At 39.0% G+C, this 13433-nt stretch overlaps 1 protein-coding gene across 3 annotated transcripts in view; it reads right to left on the bottom strand.

The window, feature by feature from the left end:
• The window catches only part of vps13a (vacuolar protein sorting 13 homolog A), a 39218-nt gene that overhangs the window by 9197 nt on the left and 16588 nt on the right, over positions 1-13433 (bottom strand). For 2 of the 3 annotated variants that reach the window (XM_071483066.1, XM_071483068.1), the window contains exons 36-58: positions 13225-13349; positions 12936-13105; positions 12150-12406; positions 11668-11840; positions 11019-11162; positions 10315-10524; positions 9969-10112; positions 9251-9352; positions 8970-9122; positions 8631-8889; positions 8059-8219; positions 7606-7709; positions 7098-7410; positions 6148-6284; positions 5631-5925; positions 5207-5311; positions 4880-5026; positions 4338-4469; positions 4071-4204; positions 3124-3192; positions 1445-1577; positions 686-743; positions 307-478 (exon numbers count right to left, since the gene is read on the bottom strand). In XM_071483066.1, coding sequence (XP_071339167.1) covers positions 307-478; positions 686-743; positions 1445-1577; positions 3124-3192; positions 4071-4204; positions 4338-4469; positions 4880-5026; positions 5207-5311; positions 5631-5925; positions 6148-6284; positions 7098-7410; positions 7606-7709; positions 8059-8219; positions 8631-8889; positions 8970-9122; positions 9251-9352; positions 9969-10112; positions 10315-10524; positions 11019-11162; positions 11668-11840; positions 12150-12406; positions 12936-13105; positions 13225-13349 — 3697 coding nt within the window. The remainder of the gene's footprint in view (positions 1-306; positions 479-685; positions 744-1444; positions 1578-3123; positions 3193-4070; positions 4205-4337; positions 4470-4879; positions 5027-5206; positions 5312-5630; positions 5926-6147; positions 6285-7097; positions 7411-7605; positions 7710-8058; positions 8220-8630; positions 8890-8969; positions 9123-9250; positions 9353-9968; positions 10113-10314; positions 10525-11018; positions 11163-11667; positions 11841-12149; positions 12407-12935; positions 13106-13224; positions 13350-13433) is intronic. The other variant, XM_071483067.1, reaches the window with a different exon arrangement.

Here is a 13433-nt window from a genome sequence, read left to right as displayed (position 1 = left end):
GTTAATAGTTGAAAAGTTCTCCTGCTACTATGTTATTTCACATCAAACCCATTAAATTTCATCTGAGCCCATAATGTTGATGTTGCATGTTGTTGGTCAAGACGAACTCAAATGCAAATCAAAGAACCATATGTTAACTTGAAATTTAAAAAACACACACACAAGTGCACAACATCACTATCTATTGCTTAACACACACATTGTTGTACTGTTGGTGAGCCATGGATGAACATGTTTATTCAGGCCTAGCCAGGTTTTGTGCTTTTTATCATATGTGTATACATGTGCATGTTGCTGGTTTTCTACCTTGTGATCCCAATAAAGGAGACCTCCTGGCCGCTGCTGTTGTTGACCAGAGACACGCCCACGTTCTTTAGCGACAGGATGATTTCCTGTTCAGCCAGCTGTGCTTTCTCGCTCTCACAAAGCAGCTTGTAGATACGTTGCTCCTCAGTGAACAGCACAACGCGCTGGAGACCTTTGGATCAACAATAAACCCAAACCATATTTATCCCCAAAGAAAAATTCTTGCCATCATAAACAGTTCTAGCAATTGTGTTCTTAGCACATGGCAGCACTCATGCACTGACAATGAACTTTAAGTAAATATAAGATGATTTAAAGCGAAATTAAAGAGCACGTTTAAGTGGACTGGGCATTTTATTTCAAGCTCCATGTACTTTACCTTCATAAAAGGAGATCACAAACAGTTTTCCCTCATTGTTTACGTCCTCGCGCAGGTCCTAAAGATGCAAGAAAAACAGACAACCAGACATATAGTTTAAACAAACATCACAGTATCTTGTTTAACAATTTCACATTTTAGCTGTGTGTTCACATCTGAAAGCAAAAAAGTTTAACTGTATCTACACTTAACTTTGTTCTATGCAAAGATTATGATTAGGTCATAAAAGAGACAGAAAAATGGATGAAGTAAACCAACTGTATTCCTGAAAATCCTTTATATAAGTACACATCACCATCACAACAGTTCCAGTTTGACATTAATTCAACAACAAAAAAGATATTTTATTGCATTTAGAAAGAATGCTAATTTATTTGCCACAGTGGTCTCACAACCTACAGATATCGTGTAGCACTGTGTATCAGTCTTCAGGGGCACTGTATTAACCATCACAAACGTTTAGCTAAGAACACAGCTTTGTTTTACTTGATGGCCTGATTTATGAAGAGCAACTATGTTGGAATTTTTCATTACACGTACTTAAGCATGATAAAAGTACTAAGTGCGATGGCTATGCAAGGTCTATGTGCAGGGTAACAAAAATTGGTTTAATGCTAAAAGCAGATGGATTCCTGCTGACAGAGACAGAAGCAGCTTTAGTTCTGATGAGGTAAGAATTGAAGATGTCTAATAAGAAAATCTTTGAAGGATAAATTTTACTCAGGCACAAATATTACTCAGTCATGATTAATACAGTACCTCCTCACTCTTCAGCTTTCCACTGTATGTACCACAGTTCCAGCAAAGCTCTCGGGACCCAGTGGGTTCAGCCCAGGTGTAGTGCACAGCTTTCCCAGCCTCCAGCTCCTCCTGCTGTGCAATCTTCTGAGAGCTGCACACACCCAGACACACACATACAGTATTTATGAGTAACATTAGTTATAACTACTAAAAAGTAAGAAATAATATTCCGCTGATTTGATATGGTAGTGAGAAAATAATGAAAGACAGACAACGATACATTGTAACAATAAAACAGAGGACAATATAACAGAGCCCCGCCACCAAGAAGCTACCGCCAGGAAAACCATCCAATCCAAAGTTCCTGTCTGACAGAGTACACAAACAATTCCCATGAACAGACAAAATATGATAGCGACAGTACAATGGCCAAACACCCAGAAGTCCCCAGTACCTCTCCTGGAGAGATAAGGTTTGATTATGCACGTTCATACTAATATTGATCTTGATTCAGATGAGACAAGGCGGACATGAGAAAATACATAAAGAAAAGAGAGGAAGTGGGGAAGCCACAATCTATGGATGGAGATGAAAAATAAGAGAATACTAGTCAACGCAACAGAACTAGTTGAAGAAGCAGGAGGTGTGATTCCTTTGGCAGAATCCCATCCAGTCAGCAGCATTCAGAACTAGTATTTCTACAAGTAAAGATGTTCACACTTCATAGGAGACCAAAGGAACATAGTAACAAATGAGTAAATGGGTTTAGATGTCTAACCTGCTCATTTTCCTCTACTGCAATGATCACTATTTTAGATCAGAGTAAATTTCCAGCAGATCATTAAAATATAAATATATATAAATACATAGCAGGCTCTTAAATAATTTGTAATAATAATAATATTGAAGTATCTGCCTTATTATGAAACATACAGTATTATTACAGTGTAAGTAGCTCATGATAGACGTGTGTACAAAAAATATCAAAAGTGCAATGATTACTAGACAATAATTTAATATAATTTTTGGCCTATACAGAATTTATTCTCATTGCCAGAGGAGGAGCAGATTAGACAGACAAATCAGAATCAGAGCGGAAGCAGTCTTCTTCTACTTATCTTTACCTGCACTCTGGATCTGACCACACTCTGCACTCAAGTGACTGTGACATAGTGCTGCCAGCTACATGTGTGACTTGTGTGTCGCTCATACATCATTCTAAATAACTATTTATTTACTGTTGGGATACCTGTTGTATATGTTAATCTTTTTACTTTTACTCATGTGGACACTATGTGTATGTTCACTGGATTATTTACTTTGGTGACCTTTATGGCCTCTCATCTTTTTTTGATTTGTAATCACTATCACTGAATTTGGCGTTAACATGATTTTCAGTTTCACAATGGCTTCCAGTAAAAACGACCATCTGTTGTCCTTAACCTCTGTTTGGAAGTGTAATATTGAAGTCTAAATTGTTATAACACTCTTCATTTTCCTGTGTAGAAAATCTGGCAACTCAACTTCTCTGTTTTCTTTAGTTAATTATTTGTCAGCCACAGAAAGTGTGACAACAATAAACTACTTAATGCAACACTTTTTTAAAAAATTCTCCCCTCCCATTCTTTATTCCCCATATTTCTCTCTCTTGAATTCAGAGTGTGTCAGAAGAGCTTGGCCTTGTCATATTTTTCTACCTGTCCTCCTCCATTGAGAAGGAGAGGTCGAGCAGCTCATCAGCCACCCACGTGGTTTCTGTCCGGGCGCTGCATGACCCATAACACAAAAACATAAATCGCTGTCAGCAAAACAAATAATGTTAGTTGTCATTAACTTAATAGTTAAAGGTTGCTGCAACAAGAGAGAAGAGTATTGTCATTCAACAAATATGCAAAATACATATCAGTGAAATGTAACTGTAAATGTGTGCTAGTTTGGTGGTAAAATTAAAACTGCTGTTTACAAAGTGAGTAGTATGAAAAATCATCATTGAGAAACAAAAAAGAAAACCTTGAATAAAGATTATATAATAACAATATACAGAAACTGAATGAATAAGCATGGCACCACTGGCAAAACATCCTACATTTAGTTTTGAGAGATTTTCTGTTAAATTGATTGTGCACTTCATCTTGAATGTGGCACATTCACGAAATAATTCAAATGAAACCTTGAGAAAGAACAGACAACACTTACATCAAAGAAGCACTGTGATATTGTTAAATAAAGCAGCAGGAACATTTAATGCAAAGAATGTTTTCAACTAACATTTTACCAAAGATAACAGTTTTTTTTAAGTCTTTAATTTAGCTTCACTAAAATCAAGTATATGGTACCAGTTCAACCTCTATACTTTAACTACATTTGAGTCCCTTTCTCATCCACTCCCGATTTCCTTCCTCTCCCTTGTTTCTCAATCAGTTTATATACTGAGCTCAACCACTAATTTTTCATTTTAGTGTTACATGTTTGATGACATGATGATCCATGGTGACATGCTTCATCCCCATCATGATTGATGTCTACATTCTGCCCTTTTCAGTTTGAGCGTATGTACAAGTGTCATACTACTCATTAAGTATTTAGTGCTGACACAAAACAGCATGGTTTAAAAAAGTCTATTTATTGCATAATGTTCTCCCACCTCTGATGAATCTGAAGGGTCTGGTCTTTGGTATGGTTGATGATGAGGAAGGGAGCTGCGCCATCGTGGTACTCTGAGAATCGGATTGTGGCTGAGTGGTCTGTTAGGTTCACATCTACAGTGATCCCACCCACCTGCAAAACAAAAATCAATATACTGGAATGTATAATGCTTTCTTAAAGTTCTAATAGTCAATGTAAACAGATACATCCTGTAAAAAAATACTGTGCACACATGAATATAATCCCTGTAAATACAACTACTTACAGAGTTGTCCAGATGCAGCAACAGGCAGTTCTCTGGTCGTGTGAAGTCAATAGTCCGAGGAGGCGATAAACAACCGTCTACTTTGATCTTTAGCCGCTTGGTGTCGTTCTCAGGCCAGAAAGGAATACCTGGCTAAATGTAGAATGAAAAAAGTATGGTAAGGACCTCCTCTAAAAATGTTACACAGCAAGTCAATCTGTATTTTCCAAACCCGACCCCCAGAAAGATTAGCTACTATTTTACAATCATCTGAGACTATCTGGCAAAATTTGGTAGCATAACTACAGTTGCTACCGCAAGGTTGTATACATCTGCAACTAAATTAAATTAAATTAAATTTAATTTAATTTAATTATTTCAATAATAATAATAATAATAATAATAATAATAATAATAATAATAGTCATCATTTGCTGCTGTCATAATAGTGAATATATACAGCATTTCAGTCCAGTATGATTCACTGGGATGTCAAAACCGCAGTATTCCAAAAATATGTGTGCAAGGAAACATATGCAAAACATATTTGGTTTGGCTCTGACCTGTTCTGGTTGTGCCTCAGTCCAGTTGTCCTGCCCCTCCTCGCATATGAAAACACTGTGCTTGGTTCTGTTGACCAGCATGTAAAAGGGCAGAAAGGTCACGATGCGGGTCAGACTGAAACTGCTCGCATCAATCTTCACACCAACCTGAGGTCAGACAGACATCACACATATACAAAAGATGACAATTATGTACTTAATCAATAACACAACTTGCCTTAGTTACATACAAAAGTCACTTACAAATTCCTCCAATTGCACTTTAGTTCAAAATTAGGGAAAAGAAAGCCCAAAAGAGTTGTCTGAATGTCTGTGGCAAAATCTTACCAGGTAATCTTTGTATCTCCCTTTACATTTCACATCTCCATGACTACCAACTGTATCCAGGGAGAAATCATCAGAGAGTTCACTGTCTGAAATCATTAGGCGGACCTGAAGGATGAAAAGAATGAAATCAAAGATATATACAGTAAGAAATTACACAAGTAAATCATTGTGTCCTGCATGCAAACACCAGTATTCCGGTGTACAATCAAAGACACATTGGATTTAAGTTGGCTTAGATCCTGTATTCCATTTTGGTACAACTAAGGTTGTCCTAGACTTAAGAATTCATTAATGAAATAATAATAACGACATGTTTTTTCTTTAGATGATTTAATTGAAAACTCTCTCAGATTCAGTAATCCAACAATCCCCAATATCTCTTTTAAATAACTCAGACTTGAAGTAAAACATTATTTCCCCTTACCTTATTGTTTCTCAGGAAGTACCGAGGTTTGAAGGAGAAGAGCAGGGGCATGTCGTAGTCCAGGGGGTGTTTGCGGTGGATATCATCAGCCTTGTACTGCAGCAACCTGCCTGTCTTATTCACCATCCAGTATGGAGAGTGGATAGCAATCAGCGTCTGCCCAGGGTCATATTTAACATGCACTGCTATGTCTAACTCAGCCCTCTTCCTCTCTGTCCCTTCACCATCGTCCTCATCGTCCTCCCGTAAAGACTGGAACACGATGAAGGTGATCTCTTCCTGGTCACTAAGGAGACTGTACAACAGGATAGTTTTTCTGATGAGAAATGTTATTGCAGAGGGTAACAAAGAATGGTGATTTTATATGTGTCCTCTGTATAATGACGATTAAAAACTATCTGGGAACTATGATAGTTGGGTACTAACTTACAAAAATGTTAGTTATGACCAATACACTCACAATATGTAGACAACAAGAACACTAACGATGGGAAAGTAAATGAGACTGAAGTCAGACCTGTACTCAGAAGACCAGTCCTGAGCCAAGTAGTCCAGTAGGCGGAGACTGAGTCTTGACTGGTTGATGACTGCGGTTTGAAGCTGGGCAGAGTGACCTGGGTTGAGAGTGGCCTCAGGGGCAGAGACTCCACTGTCCTGTTGAGCAGCAGGCAGAGAGGGTCACTGAGTACAACAGAATCTGAAGTACCAGATTTAACCAACGTTGCTTCACAAGAGAAAAGCGAATAAACCATGTTGAAAATATGAAACTCAATTACATTGTGACATTTGAATGTATGGTGATTCATCAGAGTAATAGCTTCAGTAATAATATTCATGATGTACTAATCTACATCAACTGTGCGCCATTTGCATAAACATTACTGATGACAATTTTGTGTCTTATATTTAAACTAAATTTCGATCTGTCAAGCAGCCACTGCTTTCAGCTGATGCTAGTTTTGCATGAAAATCAACTAGACCAGGCACTGTTCTACATAAACTTCTTGGTGCAGCCACTGATGCTCAAACACCCATATCTTCAGAAAAGCATTGCATTCATCAGCTGTATTGTTAAAAATGGAACCCAGAAGATCAACAAATATGGATGCTGTGAAATGAATTTGGTTGTGTCTTTCATTAAAAATGTTGCTATTCGTTGGCCAACTCTCAGGTCTTCAATGTCAGTATCCTTGAATGCACCAAAAAGTCCCTATTCCAAATGCATGAAATATCCATTGTGATGGAATACCTACCCTAAAGCAACTTCAATATAGTAGATTGAGGAGTCTCTGCAATTACATTTTTATACTATTAATTGATTGCAATCAATCATTGACTAAACACTTTGGAAAATAGCAGTAAAGTATACACAATTTGTATTTAATATTGGGCTGAAACATGTAACTCCAGCTGAGTGGCCTAAAGGGCCCACCAGAGTTGTCTAACTTTTTACCAGTCAGACTCTACCTTTAGGTTGTAGGCGATGGGGTAAGGCAGCAGGTTGCGTAGTAGGATGGAAGGCCACAGGTGAAGCACAAAGGGCACATCGAAGTTCTCCCCAATGCCTCCGGTGTTTTTGAATGTCACAGCATCCCTTACTGGCACAATGTTGATCATCATCACCCCCCCCTCGTTTCCACGGCGACGGCACGTCTGCTGGAGGTGCGTCTCAGGCTGCTGGCTGCTGACATCTTCGTAACTAAAGCCCTCTGAACACTCAAATTCCGCGTCCTGATTGTCAGCATCGTCCTCTGTTATTGGCTGAAGGCTCAACTCAGACCTGAGGAGTGCAGCAGAGAACAGATGTGGGTGACAGAGTGTGTACTGTATGTGGGGGGGGGCAGGGGGGGGCAAAGAGAGTGTGAGAGACAGACAGAACAACAAAGTAAAGTGAAAGAAAAAAGAAAAAAGAGGAAAGAGAAAAGGGAGTGTATAAAGATGTGTGAGTAGGTGTTGTTTATGTGTTTGCCCTTACCTATACGAGTCCAGAGGCACACAGAACTCCTCAGTCGGCAAAGCTTTACCCAGATAGGTTGATCCTTCAAAAACTTTGAATGGTATTGTGAAATGATTGATTATCTGCATGGAAGTAGAGAAGAACAGTTATATTTTGGTTCGATGTTTGTAATCCTTATATATTTTGACACATACAGAATTACCTCCTTGGAGCTGTTGCTTATCATCATTTATTTTTGAAAAAAAAAAAAAAAACAACATTTTTTTTGAGAGATTTTGATGTAATCTGGAAGGAACTGCATATGCCACCCAGCTACTTGACATTCATACATATTTAATTATCTTAAAAGATGAAGTCTACAAAAGATCCTGTGGGGGTTGTTGACAGCAGACTCTAATTTATATGTTTGCAACCCACCACCAAATACTGAATTCAAATGAGTTAAGATGTAAAAGATAATCAGTGAGGTACCTGGAAAGGAGAGCGGATCTTGATGTACTTGCTGCCTTCCGAAGAGTAAATCTGACAGACCAGGAAACGAGTGACTCCTGAGTCTTTGTGCATTACACTGTACATTCCCCTGCCCACCTTGATCAGGGGGATCACACTAGCTGAGGTGTGGCCCACTGGAGCTGGAGAGAGAAGAGAAAATTAGAGCACTTTATATGCGTTTGATCTTAATTATTTTATTTTGACATTTTTCTTACATTAAGTTAGTTTCAATAATGAAAACCAACAAGAAATAGAGAGGGGAGAGATGGCGGCATTCTTCAGAGAAGATAATCACTAGTTTTTTTCAGATATAAAATAGGCAACATCAATTAGGTAATTAATTAATTAATTATTTTACAGTTTATGATTTCACTTCATTGGTAAGTGAAGTTAACTGCCCAGCTATAACACTGTTTGCATTAATGGTTCCTAACTCGAAACGCATACTTGTTTAAGAGAGTATAACTGAGTGTACTCTGTTGGCAGTAATCTGCAGTTGGTAATATTGCAACAACTAACAACTGACTTTAGCATGTATAAGATCAACTTACTGGGCTGTATGTAGTAGTCCTTTCCACTCAAGGAGATCATGGCTGAGAACTGGTCCGAGTCTGTTGTGGTTGTATAGTCCATCCCGAGAGTTTCCCCATCCTTCAGCTCCACAGTGCAGTTAGTGCTCTGGTGGCCAATGGGAGAAAACATCTCACTGTGGCGGACGGACACAGGCAGGCCCAGGCGGTTTTTCACCACAAACGGAGCTTCGTCCTTCTGGAAGCACTCAGCTGTCTGTTTGGCAGCCTCCGCAAATGCCTGGGGAAAGGCAAGAACATTAAGATTATGGATGAAAAATAAAACCTTAGACTTCCTGTTAAAATGAGCCCTTTTCTTACCGTGCCCAGGTTACTCAGCATGGCCAGTCCACATTTGGAGAGTGTGATGTTGAGCTGGTCTTTACTGCTGATGACGATGACCGTCTTATAGTCTGGAACATTGTAATCCACTTCATCTGACAAACATGTGTATTTCACCGGCTTCTTCTTCATCTGGTTATTGGATAGTAAAAAGTCAGAAACACTGTGTGTAGGTTTGTGTACATATACCATATGTATGTGTGTGTGTGTGTGTGTGTGTGTGTGTGTGTGTGTGTGTGTGTGTTTATGTATATCAGTACCTTCAGTTCAAGTCTCCATGGTCTGAAACCGTCCTTTGTCTCATCTTCTAACGGCTCCAGCAATGGTTCCCACACTCCCATCATCTCATTGTAATAGTGAACCTGAAGGCAAAACATGATCCGAAAGTGACCAAAGAGCGAGCATGCCTCTCTCTCTCTCGCACTTCCTTGGATACCCGGAGCGATGACAGTAGGATGACAAATTTTACGGATATATTTAAGTAAAATAGTCATCATAAATAAAGTATTAATTATTCACATTCAACTTCTCTCTCTCTCTCTCTCACTCTCTCACTCTCTCACTCTCTCACTCTCTCACTCTCTCACTCTCTCACTCACTCACTCACTCACTCACTCACTGTCCAAAAGTTCTGTTTACAACCTTAAAAAGTAGCAGTCTATGAAACCAAACTAAGTGTTGTGTCTGTCTACACACAACAACCAGTACTTCAGTGACATTCAGGTCAGTCTGTGTGCAGGTCTGTGTTGCAAGCATAGGTGACATGCCGTTTTATAAATTAAATTCAATATTGACTTAATACTACAAATAATGATAATAATATGTTTTTGTATAGGTAATGATGATAATAAATCATGACATTGGCAAAGGCATAAGCTATCAGCAATCCCTCTGATGATTGTTGATCACTGAGATCATTGCCATCGACACAACCCTAGTATCATGTACCGCATACACGTCTGTGCTTGTGTGTATTACCTCCAGGTTGAGCCAGCTGTGTAAATTAATGAGAGTCGACCAGTTTGTGACATCTCCATGGAAGGAGGATTTGGCCAGAAGCATGGGGATAGTGCGATGTCCCACGCCAGCTTCCAGAGTCAGACAGATTGATTTGATAGTAACCTGCAGGGATGGATAGCTAATAAAATGACAACTCCTGTTCTAATGCATTATTCTGGAATATCTTTTATTCTGTATAAGATAAAATAGCACTGCAAAAGAGATCAAGAGTTTGTCATATACAAAGAATGAATAAAAATAAATCATGAATCATAACTAACTACATTATAGCAGCCATCAGTTGAATCTTAATGCAGCTAAATACCTGTAATGACTCTCCCTGTGGTATCAGTGGGACCAGTGACCTTATGTCTTCATCCCCCTCCTCCTCCAGGAACCACAGTTTGAGCTCCTTCCAGCCCCGTTTCTCCCAGAGGTCAACGGGAACAGGACTATCCAACTCCTCAGGGGTCTCCGCTGTGGGAGTCAGTGCCGACTGGATGGTGATCACTGTGTTGATGATGATTGGAGATACCTGGACAGAAATTAAGATAGCAGACATAAAACAATTTTACACACAACTCATAATTTAAAGCTAAATGTCAATGTCTAATTGTACAAACAGTGAATTTTCTTAGCTTGAACGTTTGCTTTCACTTGATGCCATAATGTTGCCTAGTTGGAACACTTATCAGAAAATATGCCATATGAACAGCACTATAAAAGCTCCTTTTATAAAACGAGATCATCATCATCATTGTTTGTATATGTAAGATTGTGCAAAAAGACATACTGAGTGACTTTCTGTCTCTTTCAATTTAATGGATGCACACAAGAAACTAAGTTAAAAAAAAAGTTGGTTCTATTAAAGATGGGATCAATTCACTTACAGTACAATCAGTTAAAAATTTTAAAAAACTACTCTAGTTTAGATAATAAAGGCTTTTATTATTATCCACCTAAGTTAATCTCTCATTTCATTGGTTTAATTCCTGTTCTCAGAATGTGTAATAGTATTAAAACACCTACCTTCAGTGTGAGAGCATTGATGGAGACCTCCATAGCCTGAGGCGTGGTTGGGGACTGAGTACTCTGAAAGAACACCTGACATGGCTGCAGCACTGTGGTCACATTGTTCCTCCTCTTCTCTCTCAGGAAGGGACACGCAACTACCTACAATGACAAGCGTAATGCAAATAAAATTTCTTTAAATTGGTTATTGCTGCAGAGCACAGTCTCGTAAAGAATGCTCTACAAAACATAAACTGAAAATTACCACCCCACAGTTGTATGCCTCCATCAAGAAGCCAAATTGCAGGAAATTTACAGTCACAGTCTCCCCTTCTTGAGTTACAGTATTGAATAATGGCCAAAAGTGTTTTTGTAGAACACTATGATCTCACGGTGAAATTGACATTTGGATATAAAATGTCACTTCATAAATTTATGAATTAGACATTTGTTTAAATTGTGTCATATTAGCGTATGAACTTGTGTTTTGTAAGGTCACAGTGACCTTTAACTTTGACCAATAAAATCTAATCAGTTCACCCTTGAGTCCAAGGTTTCTGCCATATTTGAAGAAATTCCCTCAAAGCGTCATTGAGATATCATGTTGATGTTCAGAGGCATAAAATTATCTGCTTTTTAATGGTAACATTACAATGATAATACAAACCTTGAGGTCCTTGATAACAGCAGTCATCTGTGATCCCTCTGCCCCACTTTTCATTACTAGTTCACACTGCGTGGTCATCACCAGGGCCGGGGCGTCAGCACGCGTCAGGTCAGCCACAAACACAATCTCTGGGTTACGCACCACAACATTCATCTCTGTCTTTGACACCACAGCTGCCAGAAGCAGAGAGAAGCAGAGGAAAACATCAGTTCAGAGCCTATGACAAAAGGGTGCAAATTATGTCAGCTTCATTCAATTCTTCTTTAACTCTTCACACTTTTATAACTTACATTATAATCCACAGTATATAATAGTACATTATGCTACCATAAATGCAAAAAAATATCCATAAGAAAAACAAAGACATAATTTCTCTAATTTGTCTGATTAAAAGAATTTGCATATGCTTTTATTTTTCTGAATCAAAAATCGCTTTGGAACATACTGTCATCTAACTAAAAAACTAATTACAGTTAACTCACTGGACTCTTTGGATGTGACAGAGGAGTTCATGTTCTTTTTATCTCCCGCTCCAGTACTGCTCTTATGTTGTGGCACTTGAGCAAAACCCTGCTGGGTGGCCTTGAGAAAGATATCTGCCACAGTGAGCAGGAACTCCATGCTGGCACACAAGTACACATCCTGCACCACTGTGTCCAATATGGTGCCTTCACGGGTCTGACGATAGTTCACCTCCACCATCATGTTCTGTTCTGCACCTGGACGCATTGCCATCATCCTGGGAGAGAACATTAAAGTGCTGTTTGTGAAGAACCCATTGTAATCACCTCTTCTTACATTGCACTAATCAATGGCGTAACATACAACAACAGCATCCCCTGCTTAAAAACGCCTAACTGCTAAATGTTACCATTCAGTAAAAATACGTGATTTGCCTTTAATGATATTTTTGTGATTATTATTTATCTTACATGATCATTATGTGTTACTGAGTTGCACAGATCTGCCTATTTTTGCTACGTTTCTAGCAGTAAGATCAAACTCACACTGTATTACTAAAGTTACAACATCATCTGAGGACAGACAAGGAGAATATCTCATTAACTAAGGTGCCATAGAGTTGTCATTTAAGCTGGTTTACTGTTTGCTCCTGGGAAGTAACATCTGAATGCAATATTCTATTTTCTTCAGACAGTAGAGTAATGACAGTATATAAAGGAGAGAGAAGGAGGAGGAGATTCAACAAAGGTCCTGCTGCCAGACTTGGACCAAGGGTGATGTTGTAGAGCTGGGTGTGCATTTTGTACCTTGGGGTAACCATCTTGATTCTGGGTCTCTTGTCATCAAGAAGGCAGGCAGCGAGTCGGACCGACGCCTTCATGGAGCTGTCAGAGAACATGTGGACAGAGGTGGAGATGGTGCCCAGAGTAAACTCTGCCAGCTTCAGCTGCTCATCATGCGAGTCCAACAGCTGTATCTGTAAACCCACATAGAGCCTGTGTTAGATACACAAGTCTCAGAAAATAAAGATAGTCAAGCCTCATTTTATACAATATGGTTATCACTTATGCTTAAACTCCTGTGTGTCTGTATTACCTCATTCCCATTAGGGCTGTACACGACCAGCGTCATGGAGTCGAACTTGAAGTCTAATTTTAGCGTGCTCTTCAGCTTAATGTTTTTCTGGGTCTCCACAACTGCAGCTGTCACCACTGTGTTACCTATAATGAAGTTATCACAGCACAGAGCACAGGTGTAAAGCGCTTATTGTGTTTTGAACACAAACAAGCACAAGCACAAGCACA

Source organism: Trachinotus anak, unplaced genomic scaffold (genome assembly GCF_046630095.1).
Source record: "Trachinotus anak isolate AG129_WGS33_773 ecotype Australia unplaced genomic scaffold, CSIRO_AGI_Tana_v1 ptg000008l, whole genome shotgun sequence".
Taxonomy (NCBI): Eukaryota; Metazoa; Chordata; class Actinopteri; order Carangiformes; family Carangidae; genus Trachinotus; species Trachinotus anak.
The sequence above is the reverse complement of the archived record's forward strand: the minus strand, read 5'-3'. Positions and strand labels throughout refer to the sequence as shown.